This window comes from Purpureocillium takamizusanense, chromosome 1 (genome assembly GCF_022605165.1).
Source record: "Purpureocillium takamizusanense chromosome 1, complete sequence".
Classification (NCBI taxonomy): Eukaryota; Fungi; Ascomycota; class Sordariomycetes; order Hypocreales; family Ophiocordycipitaceae; genus Purpureocillium; species Purpureocillium takamizusanense.
This window is the reverse complement of record NC_063068.1, coordinates 4,457,148-4,474,454: the sequence shown is the minus strand read 5'-3', so window position 1 is coordinate 4,474,454 and position 17,307 is coordinate 4,457,148. Positions and strand designations below refer to the sequence as shown.

The 17,307-nt window shown below is 59.1% G+C and overlaps 5 protein-coding genes across 5 annotated transcripts; 2 read left to right on the top strand and 3 right to left on the bottom strand.

Moving 5' to 3' along the window:
• Nucleotides 1–1,738: 1,738 nt before the first annotated feature.
• Nucleotides 1,739–5,304, bottom strand: JDV02_001387 (uncharacterized protein). Its single transcript, XM_047982310.1, has 4 exons — nt 3,891–5,304; nt 3,431–3,810; nt 2,337–3,374; nt 1,739–2,279 (listed from the first exon to the last, which is right to left on the bottom strand). The coding sequence occupies exons 1-4, from the start codon at nt 4,163–4,165 to the stop codon at nt 1,981–1,983; spliced, it is 1,992 nt and encodes a 663-aa protein (XP_047838272.1). The 5' UTR covers nt 4,166–5,304; the 3' UTR covers nt 1,739–1,980.
• Nucleotides 5,305–7,675: 2,371 nt separating this feature from the next.
• On the bottom strand, nt 7,676–10,002 carry JDV02_001386 (uncharacterized protein). The gene is made up of 2 exons (XM_047982309.1): nt 8,780–10,002; nt 7,676–8,685 (listed from the first exon to the last, which is right to left on the bottom strand). Exons 1-2 carry the CDS (start codon nt 9,171–9,173, stop codon nt 7,943–7,945), a joined length of 1,137 nt encoding a protein of 378 aa, XP_047838271.1. The 5' UTR covers nt 9,174–10,002; the 3' UTR covers nt 7,676–7,942.
• A 97-nt stretch (nt 10,003–10,099) lies between these two features.
• JDV02_001385 (uncharacterized protein) lies at nt 10,100–13,383 on the top strand. Its single transcript, XM_047982308.1, has 3 exons — nt 10,100–11,287; nt 11,343–12,019; nt 12,087–13,383. The coding sequence occupies exons 1-3, from the start codon at nt 10,832–10,834 to the stop codon at nt 13,342–13,344; spliced, it is 2,391 nt and encodes a 796-aa protein (XP_047838270.1). The 5' UTR covers nt 10,100–10,831; the 3' UTR covers nt 13,345–13,383.
• A 247-nt stretch (nt 13,384–13,630) lies between these two features.
• Nucleotides 13,631–15,568, top strand: UTP18 (U3 snoRNP protein). Its single transcript, XM_047982307.1, has one exon. The coding sequence runs from the start codon at nt 13,662–13,664 to the stop codon at nt 15,450–15,452; it is 1,791 nt and encodes a 596-aa protein (XP_047838269.1). The 5' UTR covers nt 13,631–13,661; the 3' UTR covers nt 15,453–15,568.
• SLD5 (GINS complex subunit) lies at nt 15,542–17,022 on the bottom strand. Its single transcript, XM_047982306.1, has 3 exons — nt 16,814–17,022; nt 16,532–16,712; nt 15,542–16,336 (listed from the first exon to the last, which is right to left on the bottom strand). The coding sequence occupies exons 1-3, from the start codon at nt 16,936–16,938 to the stop codon at nt 15,977–15,979; spliced, it is 666 nt and encodes a 221-aa protein (XP_047838268.1). The 5' UTR covers nt 16,939–17,022; the 3' UTR covers nt 15,542–15,976.
• Nucleotides 17,023–17,307: the final 285 nt, after the last annotated feature.

Below are 17,307 nucleotides of genomic sequence, written 5' to 3'. Positions count from 1 at the left end.
CTAAAGCCCTCCGGGCCTTATTCGACGAACTCCCGGCGACTTATAATATCTTCGGAACGCCCGCGGTAGGCAGTATTCGACTCCTAAAGGAGACCTCCGGTCGTATAAACGGCCAGTCGTAGTACCGCTAATGCGATAAGATCGTAGAGTCTATAGTAGAGACGATATAGGATATAGGATGCCCTCCCGGTTCTTGCTAGATGAGTAAGCTAACGACGATAGATATCTACGGACCCGCCGGGCCCGGAGCCCTAAGGCGAACGGTGCCTTAGCGGAAGTTCGCTACCGTCCGACTACTCGCCTTCCTTAAGGACCCGACGGACGACTCTTAGTCGAAGCTAACCGCGATAAAGGATGACCTATAGGGCTTAAGGCCGATTGATTCACCCTTCTCTTACGCATACGCTAATGGTTCCTAGAGGAACGGCGTTGCGGGGTGCATTAACGGACTAGAGCATAGTAGATTCGCAACCCCGACCGAGAACGAGATGCATTAGGGATGTAAGTATAGGACACGATATATATGCCCGGGACACGGAGAGAACTAGGAGCAAGGGAGGCCCGCCGTCCGGTGTATTTTCGTATATACGAATGGCCTCCTAAAGCCCTGTCTTTACGTAGACGATTATATACCGAAATATCGATGCGCTATTTCTTGCGTCCCTTTACGCTAAGGATTTTATAGTACCTAAGGAACTAAACTAACTTATAGACGCCTTTCTATAGAGGAGATAGATAGTCTATAGCTAGCTAGCGTAAAGGTAAACTAGTAGGTTTTTAAAGGATACACAATAATACCCTACACCTAGGCGCTCTAGGGTAGCCCGCCCGACCGCCCGCCGAGACCCCCTAGCAGCCAGGCCATAGCGGCCCCGCGCCCACTAACAGCCCGCCGCGATTTGACTACCCTGCGCCCGCCGCCGGGCCCGACCCCGGGCGGGCGCCCCCAGGGGGCGGGCGGCCGCCGCCAGCGCCCGGCCCCAGGGCCCGTAGGCCCTCCGGGGCCCGCCCAGGTGCCCGCGCGCCACCTGCGCCCCGCGGGCCACTCGACGATTTCCCGCAATAATGCCCTGCACCCGGCGCTCGAGGCGCGCCGGCACACCAAGTCGGGGCGGCCTACCCTGCACCCGCGGCCGGCCAGGCGGGAGGCGGGCGAGGGGGCGCTGCCCCTCCCCGAGACCACCCCCCGGGCTCCCCCCCACGCCGGGCCAGCCGCGCTGGCCCCCCTGCGTTAGGGAAATCGAGGCAAAGGACGGCTTACCCTTAGTAGATCGTAATAATAAGGCTACTCTATTACTTATAGGACCGTTTCGCATAGCTAAGTCGTCTATAAAGGATTTAACCCCGCTCGTACTAAAATTATAATACGCGAATTACTACGGCGCGAGCGGGCGGCCGCCGCTAGCGCCCGGCCCTAGGGCCCGTAGGCCCTCTAGGGCCCGCCTAGGTGCCCGCGCGCTACCTACGCCCCGCGGGCCACTCGACGATTTCCCGCAATAATGCCCTATACCTAGCGCTTAAGGCGCGCTAGTATACTAAGTTAGGGCGGCCTACCCTACACCCGCGGCCGGCTAGGCGGGAGGCGGGCGAGGGGTTTTAATAATATAGCTTAATTAAAGTTTAATTAAGATACTAGCGTATATTATAGGGCGCCTATACTATTCTTTACTTACGCACTAAAAATATCTAGCGTAGTCTAGGCATAAAGTACGGACCTAGAATTTAAATAATTTAGATTGTCTATACGGCTAGTCTTTTCCATTTATATAAATATACTACGTACTTATAATATATAGATCCGGATAGAGTATTCGTTTCCTTTCCTCGTTACGTACTATATAACTTATATACCCTTTAGACATAGCTAACTATAATTAAAACAGATAGTGATTGCATGTCTACAAACAGTAATTCTTCAGTCAGAGGTTAGATATACTACTCCATCGAGACCTATACTTATAACCCACATTTGATCTCGCATTAATTCGCCGTCGTCGGCACCTGCATAAATCCAGAGTAGTAGTCGTCGAGCCACCTCGCAGCATCGACACCGGCGTCGTCCACGGCCGTATCCCAACGGTTAACGGACCCGACGTAGCCGTCCGGCCGCACGTTAAGTATGGCCACCTCACCCGGCTCTAGGCGTCCTAGCCACTTGTCCGTACACTGCTGACCTCTTGTATCCTGCTCTGGGACGTTGTCGAGGTAAATGGTCCAGCGGCTATCCTGCAGCAGGGCGGGCAAGTCGGATATCTCAAACTCGGTCTTGGCCATTGTTGCTGTTGCGCAGTTAGTATGTGATCTATTCATGTCAAGAACGGCCGTAGGAAGCATACTTATAAGGGAAAAGGTGAACAGGTGGCTGACGGCAGTGTATCTTTCGGGTCTGAGATATACGTCCTCCGGCGAGCCCAATCTCGGCTGCGCTGCGTATGAGGCGCTGGCGGCTGCAGAGAGTTGGCTCACAAATGACTTGTTGTCTGCGATGGCACGGCAGAATGTGGTCAAAAACGGGGCGGCTTGCTGTACATCCCAAGTAAGGATGAAAATTCGGAACTGGCCTAGCATTGGAATATCAAGCTGCACATCGACTGGATTGGAGTCGATGTAGCGGGACACCTTGCCTGGGGGCAACAGGCATCCCGGCCTTGCGTCGCCCATGCCGAAGGGTATTGCTGGCAAGTCCTTGTTGATGGAGCTGCCGCTGTATTCTGCGCCAATGCCGGAAATGAAGCGGACGTTGGCCTTGAAGTTCTTGGCCAAGGCGACAGCATCTCCTCCTGCCAGCTGGTTGGCGTGCTCATAATCGAAGTTAGCCAGATCCAAGGCAATCTTGCGGCGCTCCTCTTCGTAGCTTTCCAATAGCGTGGGCTTTGCCAGGCCACGGACGGCCAAGTTGAGCTTCCACGACAAGTTCCATGAGTCGTGCATGGATGTGTTCATGCCCTGTGCCGCCTTGGGGGAGTGTGTGTGACTGGCATCGCCAGACAAGAAAATCCTAGTTTGGCCGTCACAAAAGCGACTGGCCACCCGCTGGCCAACTTGATAACGCCCAAACCACTCAATGTACTTCCAATCGACGCTGTAGGGCGCCATAATCTTGCGTGCCTGCTCCATTACGAATGTCTGACCGAGACGTCGTCGATCGGTTCCCACGCACGACTTCAACTCGATATAGAAACGTGTCATATTCCGTTCGCGGGGGATGAGAAGGATGGATCCGTGCTCTTCTGAGTAGACGAGCGTCTTCGACCAGATGTCGGGAAAGTCGGTGATGAGTTCGCCATCCAGAACACCCCAAATGGCGGGTTGGGACATGCCGACGGCTTCGACATCGGGTATACTCTTCCGAACCTTGGAGTGAGCTCCATCGCCTATGCACCGTGTCAGTCCAGCTCATGACGCACGCAAAAGGCAGACAAATACGCACAGCCAACCAGGTACTGGGTTAAAAGGGTTCGTTTATCGTGTGTGACATTGGTCCGACAGTTTATTTGCATTTGTCCATTCTTGCCAGCGGGGAAATCGTAGGAGTCGAAGGACATGTTCCTGCGAACCTCCTTGCCCCGCTTTCGCATGTCATCGATGAAGAGGCCCTCGACAATGCCCTGGTGGACCAGGAGAATGTAAGGGTCCAAGACATCAATTACAGGTGGGTAGTGAACCTCGCGCCCCAATCGATGTAGAGGCTCATCCGCGGTGCTGCGCCAGAAGGAGATGTCGAAAACACGGACGCCTCGCTGGAGCAGGGCATCGGCCAGGCGCAGTTGTCGGAAAGTCTCAATCGTCTTTGGCTGAAGACCATCAGCCCTGCAAGCAGGCGCAGTCAGTCAGCGCCAGATCCCAATGTAAAGGTAGTACAAGCGACGGAAGCGAGGGGTGACATTTACCTTCCGACCGGGGTCTGATCGGCCCTGTCATCGATGACTTCAACGGCAACGCCGTACCTAGTCAGTGTGGCGCCCAGCATCAGTCCCGCAGGACCTGCTCCGACAACGCAAACCTGGCATTCTGTCGGAGGCTCGGGAAAGCTCCGTAGCAACGTCAGGTCAGCGACGGCATCCTGCTCCTCGTCCTCGTTGACGGGAGCCAACTGGTGCTCGACATCAACTGGTAGATTTTGGGGAAGGTTCGGGGGGCTGCTGTTGAGTATGCCAGGCGCCATGTCTCGGACGGCACAACGGATATGACGCGGGGGGAGAGACGAATGCCCGGAGGTGTTTGGGCGGATCAGTGGCAGAGTTCAGGCGGCGGCTAGTTAGTATGCGTCGGGCGGCACGGTACCCGCGATATGGGCCGAGTGGGCTGCTTTGGGGAGGGGTGTCAAGGTCGTGGCCTCGAATGGGCTCGCGGGTAAAGGCAGGGACGAAAGAGTCCTGCGGCGGTGAAAGAAGTATAAAATCAAGCGTGAGGATGGACGAGAAGTTGCGCTCGCGGCCCTGGCTGATAAGCCACGCAGCCCCAACACAATCTGGCAGCCAGGACACCAGTAGACGGCGCAGACGGTGCTCCCCAGAGCAGCTAACGGCGCAGCAGATGGGATCCGTCGATATGTCGTCGTTGGAAGGGCGGTAGCCGGCGGGAGAAAAAAAGGTAATAAGTCAGAGCTGTGGCTGATCGGCTGGAGATGACGCAGCAGTAGCGGTGCCCCGCGAGATGGTTCCAGGCTGCGATGAGATTGTACGAAGCCGATATACCCGTGTGAGATGGTGAGACTGGAGTTGTCCGGCAGCAGCGGGCTGGACTCGTGACACAATGACAGGTTGCAGGTTGGGGCCGAGCCGGGTCACCTGGATCAGATATATCGCGAGGCAGACTGAAGGAATTGGCCTGGCCGGATGTGTTGGTGGCAGCGATTCGAGGTGGCGGGCAGATGGGTACGGGTATACGTGCGGGCGCCCGTCGAGGATTATCAATCGTTCGACCGAGAAGCGTCCAAGTCGCGACTAGCAGGGCCTGCAAGAGTCAGGATGTGCCATCCATCCGTTCTGCTGGTTCCATCCTCTGAGGTGTGTTGGGCTTCGCTTCACCCCGTCGAGCAGGGCAGGGCAGGAGTGCAGTGTAGTAGGTTAGTAGTTCCCGGCCTGCCGCCGCCCACTGTTTGGGAGACCCCCAGTTCCCGTCTCTCTGGTTCCTCTCGCTGATCGACTCTCAGACAGCGACGGGTGGCGCCTCATCGGCCGGGCCAGGCAGGGCATGCCCGACCAAAGTGTTCGTATTTCGCGTCTCTTGTCAACCGGCTGCAAGTACTTGCGTACTACTACACAGGTACCTACTGGTATGGAGGTAGGTACGAAGTATTGGCCTGTGAACGCTCTGTCAGGCGCACTACGGGGACGGTATGGCAAGGGGGCAGGTTCCTACGAAGTACCTTTCCTACGACGGGACGTAGGATGATGGACCGCACAACCCGCTGCTGGACAGGGCAGGGGCAGACGGCGTGGATGGGCACAGGGAAGGCCCCGCGCGCTCGCCCAACGGGATGGAGGATTGGGGACGTCGCGTGGAGCGCCCAGCAGGCCGCGGCGGAAAAGTGGCATGACCTCGCTTTCGTGCTGTCGAGTTCGATGGGCTTGTGAGGCCAAAATGGGCTGATTTGGCTCGCAGCGCCTGGAACCAGGGTCCCGGGGCCCACTGCACGCTGGTGATTGGACGCATCTGAGATCTCGGGTGAAGAAGTGGTGCCACTTTCGGCCTGCACCTGCTCGCTCGGTGGAGGGAGGCGCGGCACTCGCGGCGGGCATCAGGGCCTCCTGTACCCTGACATGCGAAATACATTTGCTGTTGCATACATACGGCGCTCATTCCCAGCTCCTGATGTGGTTTCCGCCCCTCCAATGGTCCCTGTGGTACTATACCAACGCTCCCAATCCCGTCCCAAACGGCCCACCCGACACCGACATTTGGCACTGCCGGTTTCATGGATGTTCCTCCACCACCAGGTATCGGCCGAACACGGCGCACCAGTCGGCAGCAACAACCGCCAGTCCGCTGCCTTCCGCCCCAGAGGTTCCTACTATGTAAGGCTGCCCACAACGACGAAAGAGAGACACGAACACAGACGGGAGATGCCGGACGGCCACTCGCATTCACAGGATTCGAGTCGATAATGCACAAGACATTGGTCGCCTTGCCAGTTGGTAGTAGAAATTCGCGTGTGGCATTTTGTCACAGGGCCCCCACTGTGCCCGTCTCGAGCACCCCGCCTCAGCCCGTCACCCACTCCGACCGCCAACACCTTGGTGGCCCAGGCGGCTTCACGAACCGCATTCCGGTCTCACGAGCAAGGCCATGACCGGCACATACCAACGCCCCCCCGCCAGCTCCCGCCAACTTCGAAGAGCTTCGAAGAGCTTATGCTGATTCCCGACCGACAGTTCTCAACCCTGTTGCTTGCATGGCACCCCTGACCTGTCTCTACATACCTAGCTTCATCCTCATCATGCCAGGTGGAATAGGCGTGAGCTAACAGGCGTGGAGAGCACTCGGAACATTGTCAGCTCGACCAGCCATCCAACCCATCAGTCGTTCGAGCAAGCTATCTTGCGACGTCATACACAACTTGCCCCCAGCGCCGGCTCACCCTTCAATTTACGCGTTTCGTCAGCAATTGACGCAGACATCAGCCCATCCCCAAAGCCTTTGAGCCATGTGCTCATCCCGCAATACTCGACGGCTCCGGCGCCCCGAGGCTGCCATCGGCGGCTGATAGTGTACCAGGTACTTACATTGGGACGAGACGCCAGAGCAATGACATGCATGTGAAACATGAGATGCAAGGTTCGCCTAATCTTGCAGCATAACCCTGCAGCCTCAGAGGACTCTACGTACGGATTACTCACTTTGCCGGACTTCCCACACTCCAAATGCGTCTGGCGTTAAGGGTGCTCGTACCCCGTAGCGCAGCATATGCCACACATATGTACTGGTACGAGCAAGCAAACCCATGGATACACGCTGCAGGATTCGACAACTGCCTACTAATTATGGCTATTTTATGGCAAACAACATGCCACAACTGGTGAGGCACCATAGCCTAGGCATCTCTCACAGAGTGGTCTCGACTTCGTGTAGATTATACTGGGATGAGATGTGTCGGATAGGACCAACCCCTGGTATGATGCTTTGCTCGCCAGCGCCAATGTGTGGGACTTGTAGAGCGTTCTGATGCCATTGACTCGCAAAGCGACTCGGTTTCCCCGTGCAAGCTCACGCCAAGCAGCTCCTCCGCGGTCCATTTACCGTGGAGACGCAAATGTGCGGCACCTGGTTGGCCATGCCAAAATCCTATAGCGCGATAGCATATAAAGTATCAATGGTGCTTCAGAAATCGCTCAAGTTACCACTTCCCGGCAGAAGATAGACCGGAGGGGCGCAGAAACATGAAGCATCGCGGTTCGCCATTACATCAAGTGGATCTCCAGCACGAAGAAGTAACAGCACTGACGCGCCAGACCAAATCGTTATAGAGGAGCAGTCCATCCCATGTAAGCGGGCAGGCCGGATCTGCATGAAGTTCGGGCGCTGCACCGCTACAAATCCGAGTAGTATGATAGCGTGGGAAAGTCCCAGTCGTCATTGCAACCGGTCTTCTTACGCCTGACCTCGGTGCCCATGTGTGCTTATCAGACGGTCCGTTAACTGTCACACGCAGGCTATACAAACAGGTTGTATTGTCGCAACCGACCTCAACTGGCCAGCTTAGAAAGAGTAGCATGCTCTCAGACGCGGCTGGCCTCTCGTATTATTCGATAATTCACTCTTGCCTACACCCAGTAGTCTGGTAGCGAACGCCAGTACATAAAAATATCATTCGCTTCAACAAGGGGCGGCCGGGTTCTCGTCACACCTGTCGGCATAGCACACAAGCAAAACACCAACCAAACCTAGTAGCGCTGGAATCAAGCAAAGTCTCTCGCCGTCCAACGTGTCCGTATTTTGTTTACTCGCCGGAGACCAGCACAGCGCTCTCGCTCGTGTCTTGTCCCTGACTAGTCTCCTTGCCCTCGTACGGCGCCGACACGTCGTTGACGACCTGTCTGCCGGTCCAGTTGGCCATGCTTCCCTGGGCTTTGGCCCTGACGCGGTGCTGGTACCAGTCTGGGTAAGCACGAAGAGCCGAGAGCGACGCCCCGAATTCGGGAAGAATGACGTTGCCGCTGCGGCCGGTCAGGACCTGACGAACCACGGCCTCGGCGATGGAGTCGGGGTCCAGCTGCGGCAGGAGGAAGCCAGACCCCTGGCGGAAGCCCTTGAAGAGGGCGGTACGCGTGTGACCAGGGTGCACGGAGACGGTGCGGACACGGGGCGCCTTGTAGCGAGTGGTGAGCTCGGCAGTGAGGCCCTCGTGGAAAGCCAGAGCGGCGGCCTTGGAGGCGCCGTAGTCGATCATGTTTGGGATGGTGATCCAAGAGGCAAAGGACGAAACGGTCACCACCATGCCATGGTTGCGCGCAACCATGTTGGGGAGGAAGGCCTTGGTGATCCAATAGTGGGCGAGGGTGTTTACGTCAAAGGTGAAGCGCACGTCACTGGGCTCGGCATCGAGGAGGGTCTTGCCGCGGGCAACGCCAGCGTTGTTGATGATGACGGTAGGGTGGCCGATCTGGGCACGGATGCGGTTGGCGACGGCATTGACGCTCTCGGGGGAGCGGATGTCGCACTGGAAGTGATGGACCCTATTGGCTGCGGGGAGCTCAGTATCAACAGGTCACAGACAAATTTGTTTTTGACGGACCTACGCAAAAGAAGCGTTTGGGGGGGAGGGGGCGCAACGTACAGGTGGGAAAGGCCATGGGCTGAATGTCGAGGACGACGACGGCGATGCCCTTTTCCTCAAAGAAGCGCACCAAGGCGCCGCCGATGCCCGCGGCGCCGCCCGTGACGAGGACGATCTCGCGGGACCACACGTAGCGGTCATCGGTCCAGTTGTTGCGGGCGCGGTCGGACAGCCAGGCGCTCACGCGGCGGGCCAGCGCCCAGTACAGGAGGAGGCGCAGGCGACGGGCGGCGGTCGGGTGGAGGACGGACAGGTCCTGCCCGCGCTTGGTGTAGCGGGCGAGGAGCACGAGGGGTAGCAGGAGGGCCGGGTTGAGAGCCGTGCGGCGGATGAGCTTGAGGACGACGTCGGCGCAGAAGCCCTCGCGCGGGAGGAAGCCGTTGTGCATGGGCATCGTGGTTCGTGCGTGGTGGTGAGCCGGGGAGGCGCCCGCGCTCTCGCGTCGTTGTCGTCGTCGATGACTCCCGATACCGTGGTTGGGGTTTTCTTGGAATTGCAGAGCGCGGACCACGTCGTTGTTTCCGTCAGAGGAGTAAACCAGCGCTACTCCATGCGAGACGTGAAAGACGAGGCAGCTGTTATAGGCTGTCACGTCACAGGGAAATGTGTCGCGGGTCGCGAGGGCGCAGATCTGATGAGCGGCCGCAGGAGCCCCCCTCGCGGTCTCTGGGCTGGGCGCGTCCTGCACACCACCCGCAGCCCGCTGGCGCTGCCATCTAGGCTGTTATCACCAGGATGGGCTCGTCTCTCTCGTTGGTGCGTGTGTGGTCGAGCGAGCCGAGGTCTGAGCTCCCTCCCCCCGTGGCGTGCGGGGAAGCTGCCAGCAGGTGCCGGGCCCAAACCTTGCGCCGCCGCTCCGGACTCAGAAATCCGGTGTAATAAATTGCCCAACCAAATCCCCTGCCTCTTTCGACTGTGGCTGGCGGAGCGCGACACGGACTTGGGCAGCAGCCCGAGCCGCGACGGAGAGGATTATTGAGGTCTTGGCGTTTGTAGGATGGCAGTCAGTGTGTCTCTCGTTGCTCGAGTTGAAGCCATCGTCGAACCTATATTGGGTTAGCAGGAGGGTGGTGGTTGGAATGCCTGGGCAGGTCCGTCCATGCTGACGAGAGCACGACAACTTTGTCTGGTGCTGGAGCGGCGCAGCACGTACGAAGTACTTCGTACTTTGGGAACTTTGGACGCACTTCATACATTACCGCAGCCACACAGGCACTCGGCCTGGTACCCCAAACGCCAGTGAGAATTGGTTGTGCTCTTCTTCTCCCTTTGAATGCTTGCAATCGAGTCTGGAGTGGCACAGCATTTTAGCTAGTTTGCCTATAACCCAGACGAGGCACTGGCAGCGGCGCCTGCCGCGAGCATCGTCCAGCACAGCCCTAGTGTAGATGGAGCCCGAGCCCGTCGCCATATCAGGAGCTGTAGCCGCCCGTCACGGCGGATTTAGTCACCGTAATCGGCCCGCCAAGCACTACTTTACTAACGTGCCTCATCCATGGAGGCTATTACTACTTAGGTATTTCGGTAAGTACTACCTAGTTAGGTAAAGGACTTTGGTACTCCAAACCTGGAACGTTCAACTATTAGCTGGGCCCCGAGAAAGACAGGCAGGCCGCCCCCGACGGCCCCCACGGCGAGGGGTAACCCGGCGAGCGAATTTGGCAAGGCAGAGCCTTCTTACTCGTCTTTGCGGCCGCTCGGCCGGGGAGCCGGAGACAGCGCGCCTTGGGCCGGGGGGGTGACTCGGGCGGCGTTCCGGGGCGCTGGTCATTGAAGTCTCGCGCGCCCGCGCCAGCACTAGACCGGCTTTTGACGGCCCGCGGGCCCCTCCGAAAGCTCAAGTCAGCCATCTCCCCCAACTTCAACCCTGGAATTCTTCAGCCCGCTACTCTCATCAGGTCTTAAAGCAACCCAACTCTACACAGTCGCGTACGGCTCGGGGATCCCTAAACCTACCCACGCTCTATTAGCCCATCATCACCACTTTAAGCATCTCACCCCTTCGCCGCTACATTAGGCGAACTGGGATTTAGAAGTATCGGGCGCTCCACGATGAAGGCCGCCGGGCTCGCTGCGCCCGTACGCCGGGCCGAGCTCAGCGCCGCGTCAATCCGCTGTCGGCTGCTCTCCAGCCAGCTCATTGCTCCGACGACTGCCTCTCACGGCTCTCACCCGGCATGTCAACGGCGCACAGTGGCTTCTACACCGCAGAACTCGACCGCCCTGAGGGACCTTCTCCGGGTCTCGGACGAGGTTGCTGATGCCATCCGGCTAAACAAGCCCGTTGTCGCCCTCGAGTCCACCATCTATACCCATGGCGCCCTGGGAAAGGACCTGGCTCGTGAGCACGACGACCTTGTTCGCAGCCACGGTGGCATCCCTGCTATCATTGCCATTGTTGATGGCGTTCCCACAGTCGGCGCCAAGACTCAGGACATTGTCCGCATGATCGAGGACAAGGGCACGACCAAGGCCTCCAGGAGAGACATCTCCTACCTCGTTGGCATGGTGAGGCGCGTTAATCGGAGCTCATGTCGGACGGCATTGCTGACAAGACATCCAGGGCCTTGCTGGCCGCAAGATCCACGGCGGCACCACCATAGCCGGCACCATGCTTCTCGCCAGACTGGCCGGCATCCGCGTCTTCGGCACTGGTGGTCTCGGCGGCGTCCACCGCGGCGGCGAAAGCTCCATGGATATTTCTGCCGACCTCACTGAGCTGGGCCGCACCCGAGTCGCCGTCATCAGCAGCGGCTGCAAGGGCTTCCTCGACATCCCTCGTACGCTCGAGTATCTCGAGACGCAAGGCTGCCTCGTGTCGACGTTCGCCGACGGCCGTACCGGGAACATTGACTTCCCCGCCTTTTGGGCGCGCGACAGCGGCACCAGGAGCCCGTCAGTCGTCTACACCGAAAAGGAGGCAGCTGCCATGATCCTCGCCCAGGAGCGCCTCGGCATCGAGTCGGGCATGCTCTTCGCCAACCCCATTCCCGAAGAGTTCGGCGTGCCGTCAGCAGACATGAGCGCCGCCATCGAACTGGCCGTACGCGAAGCGGTGGAGAAGGGCTTCACGGGCAGCAAGAACACGCCATACGTCCTGCAGCGGTTGAAGGAAATTACGGGAGAAAAGGCCATCATTGCCAACAAGGCTCTGGTGACGTCCAACATCATCCGAGCGACCAACGTCTCCGTCGAGCTGTCGCGAATGTTGGCGGCAGATGCCGGGCCGGTGATGAGCTCGTAAGTGCCAGCTTCGACTCGTCATCGCGCGCAAGGGCTCGTTGGGTTCTAATAAGTCGTTATATAGAGTAAATATACCCTTTGCACGGGACAAGGAGCCCGCCGGCAGCGATAGGCCTGCGGTCACACCGCTTGCGGAGATTCTTGTAGCGGGAGCCGTGGCTGTCGATCTGAGCTGTGATTTCAAGAGCACTAGGGCAGGCGAGACGGCGCCTCAACCGCACACGTCGAATCCAGCCCAGATCAGCCAGTCCATTGGCGGCGTGGGACATAATGTGGCCCTTGCAGCCCACCTGGCAAGTAAGCAGGCCCGGGTACAATTCTGCAGCATGGTCGGCGATGATGTGGCCGGGTCCACGGTGCTCTCATCCCTCGAGGCTGCTGGCCTCGGCGGTGTCTTTGTCCGCAAGCTAGACCGCCAGTCGCATCCCGGAAGTCGTACCGCTCAGTACGTCGCAGTGAACGACGGGAGCAAGAACCTGGTTATGGCCATGGCCGACATGGGCATCTTCAGGCAACACGTATCTGACGAGCTCCGCGAGTCCGCCGTATCGTTGACGTCTCCCAAGTGGACTGTTGTTGACGGCAACTGGGCTGCAAAGAACATCAAGGCTTGGATCAAGACCGCAACGGACCACAACTCCAAAGTTGCGTTCGAGCCCGTCTCGGTCGAAAAGTCACAGGGTCTGTTTGGCCCCCAGCGAGGAGTGCCCAAGCTGGGTGTCTTTCCCAGTGCCAGCGTGGACCTCGCATCACCAAACACGTACGAACTGGCGGCCATGTACACGGCTGCAAAGGAGAACGGCTACCTCGAGTTGGGGGACTGGTTCGACATCATCGACGCCTTCGGCATGACCGGCGCCCGGGAGCGATTCGTCCGCCTCACGTCCCCTGCACTTACTGACGCTGGCGTCCCCGTGCAGTCCGTCAACCTGCTTCCCTACATACCGACGCTCATTACCAAACTTGGCGCCAATGGAGTCTTGCTTACGATGCTCCTGGGCCGCGACGACCCGCTCCTAAGGGATCGGGATGCCGAGGAGTTCATTTTGACGCGCGCTGCGCCGAAGCACGAATCCGTGGGCGGCATCTACATGAGACTGTTCCCGGCGGCGGAGACGGTGCGGGACATTGTCTCGGTCAATGGCGTGGGAGACACTTTCCTCGGCGTCTTGATCTCTGGGCTGGCCCAGGGAGGGCGTGTCGAGCATCTGATAGACGTGGCGCAGAGGGGTGCCGTACTGACGCTGAGGAGCGCCGAGTCAGTAAGCCCTCAGCTGGGGCAGTTGGGAGGAGATTTGGCCAGAGCGGCAGCTCGAAGATAGCAATACGCCAGGATGGCAATATAATAATGATAATGATGGAAAAGGCAGAAAATGCCAAACAAGCTGCAGTTGTGGTCATGAACAAGTACGGTTTCCTATCCAAGGTCCATGACATAGGAACAAGGACAAGGGGCGCAGCCTTGTGTAGACCCTGCCTGTTCATTGGTGGCGCGGTATTGCCCCACTAATTTACTGCGGGGCGTCGACAAGGCTGAGGTGAAGGCCGAAAGTCCAAAAAAAATCCATCGTCGCCCGAAAACTGGTCCCGCTGTGAGCATCGTCCACAACGCCCCTGCCACGCCAAAGTCACGCTCGCAATGGCAGCGGAAAAGGACCAATGGGTCTCCGACCAGGAGGACTTCGACAGCAACATGTCGTCCGACCTGAGCTCGGACGATGTCGCAATCAACACCAAGTCCAACGCCGCCATGTTTGACAAGGACTCGGACGAGGAGGAGCTCGAGCGCCTTGTCCTCGGAAACAGGGCAGGCTTCAGGGAAAACCTCTTTAAAGACGCTGGTGACTTGTACGGCGATGGAGCAGACGGCCAAGACGTGGAACTGGCTGATGCCGACTCGGGCGGCATGGAGGACGTCGAGGATGCCGACCTCTTCATGATCGATACGGGCACCCCGGGCGCAGGATCTGCCCTCTCAAAACCCACGTCAGCATCGAGAAACAACGAACAAGGCGAGATGCCCGCTTGGGAAGACAGCGACGACGAGAGGCTGGCAATCTCTCTAGCCAAGGCCACGAGGCTACGGAAGCTGCGGACGACCGAGGCGGAGGATGTCATCTGTGGCACAGAGTACAGCAAGCGGCTGCGACAGCAATTCCTGCGGTTGAATCCCGCACCGGCGTGGGCTCAGCAGTCGGACGGCCGGCCGACCAAGATACGGCGGCGTTCCTCGGCGGCCTCGGGTTCTTCGAGCGATTCTAGTGGGAGTGAGGACGACGACGCCTCCGCTCTGCCGCTCGACAAGTTCCTGCGCGACGTCAATCAGCTGGCCGGGCTCGGCGGTGGCTCCAAGAAGCGCCCGCTGCGGCCAGAGGTCATCGACATGCAGAGGACGCGAGAGATCCCCGACAAGCACAAAATGCCCGTCGAGTGCCTTTCCTTCCACCCCGAATATCCCGTCCTCCTGTCCGCCAGCACTGCCTCGATTCTCTACCTACATCACATTGCACCAGACGCGCAGCCGCCCAACCCACAGTTGACGTCGGTGCAGGTGAAACAGGTCGACGTGCGTCGTGCCGAGTTCCTGTACCCGAAGGGCGACAAGATCTTCTTCGCCGGACGGCGCCGCTACTTCCACCACTGGGACCTGCCGTCAGGCGTGGTGCAGAAGACGACGAGGGTGGCTGGCCACCAGCTGGAGCACAAGTCCATGGAGCGGTTCGCGCTGAGCCCCTGCGGACGGTACATGGGCATCGTGGCGTCGACGCGCAAGGGCGGCGGCGTCATCAACGTCCTCAGCGTGGCGACGGCGCAGTGGATCGCAGCGGCGAGGCTGCAGAGCAGACACGGCATCGCCGACTTTGCGTGGTGGAGCACGGGTGACGGCATGACGATCCTCGGAAAGGACGGGCAGGTCGGAGAGTACAGCATGGAGAGCAGGACTTTCCTCGGCCTATGGCAGGACGACGGCAGCGTGGGCGCCATCGTCATTGCCCTCGGCGGCCACCGCGGGCCCGAGGCGCTGGGTGATGACCGTTGGGTCGCCGTGGGCTCGAACACGGGCATCACCAACATCTACGACCGCAACGAGCTCATCGTGCAAAACACCTTTGGGGGCAGCAACAACGGCGGCGACGACAGAATCACCATCAAGGAGCGGCCGACACCGACACGGACGTTTGAGCAGCTCGTGACGCCCATCACGACGCTCACCTTTTCTCCCGACGGCCAGCTACTCGCCTTTGGCAGCCGCCAAATCAAAGACGCCTTCCGGCTTGTGCACCTGCCGAGCTGCACCGTCTACCGTAACTGGCCGACGGCACAGACGCCGCTGGGGCGCATCACGGCCGTGGCGTTTGGGCGGGACAGCGGGCTGTTGGCGGTGGGCAATGACGCGGGCAAGATTCGACTATGGCATATCCGGAGTTGAAGGAGGGTGTTCGATTTATATGCGGAAGACGGAGCTACAACGATGTTCAGGCTATAGTCAACTTGCATAGAGCAGCGTCTGATCATGTCCCGGTAAAATCAAATCTCTATTGGAAGTCATGTTGCATCTTTTTGTTGCGATGAAGACTCATCGTAGCGTTGATGCCGTTCTATATGGAGCCATTTTGACCTGCCAGGCGGCACTAGGCGCAACCCCAGGCCGCACCACGCAGGTCAAGCGCTTGTAGTCGTGATCGATGTCTTCAACGCTTTGCAAGCCGTTTTGTCCATGCGCCGTTGATAACGCCGTGAATCGTCATGCTGCTGCCCCTTGAAGCCCATGCACAGGCATGCGTGATGCTCCGTTTCCAATGACCCTGCCCACGTATGAAGCACTCCCCTCACATGATGATAATCATCGTCGACGCAATGCCCGTCTCCGGATCGAGCCCCATTTGAACCCGGCTCAGAAAGCCATTACCCACGCGCCTCGCTCGGGTGAGCCCCTCCCGGCCGCGGGCTGGCTCACACCAGCTCGGCGTCCCCCGCATCGACCAGATCCCGCGCGCTGGACCACCGGAGGATGAGCACGTCGCCGGGCTCGGCGGGCAGGGTGTTGTCGACGTCGGTGCCGCGGCCGTGGACGTCGCGGGCGCGGAGCAGGCGGATGAAGACGGCGGCGTCGAGGTCGGGCCCATCAACCATGCTGACGTTGCCGGCCGTGTCGTTGAGGTTCTGCAGCTGCGGCGGGAAGGAGGAGAGGAAGGAGGACAGGTAGTGGTTGTGCAGCAGGGCCTGGTGGCGCGTCGCGTAGGCGAGCTCCGTGGCGGAGAGGCGCTCGCGTAGGGCTTGCGACGAGAGGTAGTGGAGCGTGTGCTTGTCGATCTGCCACGGCGTGTCAGTAAGATCCGCCGTCACGGGGCTTTGCTTTGAGGTCTTTATATTTCGTGTGAGACTCTGCTCACGAGGGTATAAAAGCGGACGGGAGGCAGGGGGCGTTTAGGTGAGGATGAGGGTGCACGAGAAGGATGCGGGTACAGGTGAAGCTGAGGGCGTGAGCGTGAGCAGGGCGCCACGAACCTTGGACATGCGGACACGTAGGTAGCTCCGCATGAGAAACTTGTAGCGCTCGAGCTCTGTCTGGATGACGATGAGGGCAAAGTTGGTCTTGGGGTCCATGTCGCCCGTCATGTCCTCGACCCGCTCAATCTGGTCCTTTATGCGCTGCGAGACGCGCTCGAACAGGCCGTCAGAGGGCCATCTACACGGGCAACGTATCAGTTTTCTTATCCCTAACAAGCATAATAACCCTGCCATTGATGTCAAGGGAAAATGGGGGAGAGAGAGGCGGGCGGGCCTTACTGAAGGAGCTCGGGCGCCGAGCGCTCGGCGACCCAGCGACGCGTCAGGGCCTGCAGGTCGCGCGTCCCCTGCGGGATCCCGTCGGACGCGGGGTCGACCTGGCGGAGGATGTCGTCAATGTCCATTGCCCGGCGGCGCGACGTCCGGGAGTGGAGGGGGCGGCGGTTGCGGAGTGAGGGAGAGAGTGAGGTGCTATTTCATGATGGAAGACGGGGGGGGGGGGGGGGGTTCTTTTCGATGTGGGGTTCTGTTCTTGGTGTTTGGGCGCGGAAAGTGCCTGCAGGTCGCGACGGCGAAAGCAAGGCAGGGTTTGTCCATTCCGCAGCAGGGTATGTAGATGGACATTCGAAGACAAGCGCGATCAATTGCACTTTTTTGTTTTGTTTCCGTCTCATTCAGATCTTCGGATGTAGAATTGCTGGGCTTGTACTTTCCGGATGTCGCCATCATCGCTCATGTCGGGCTTGGCTGCACCGACGCCCGACCGCTTGGAT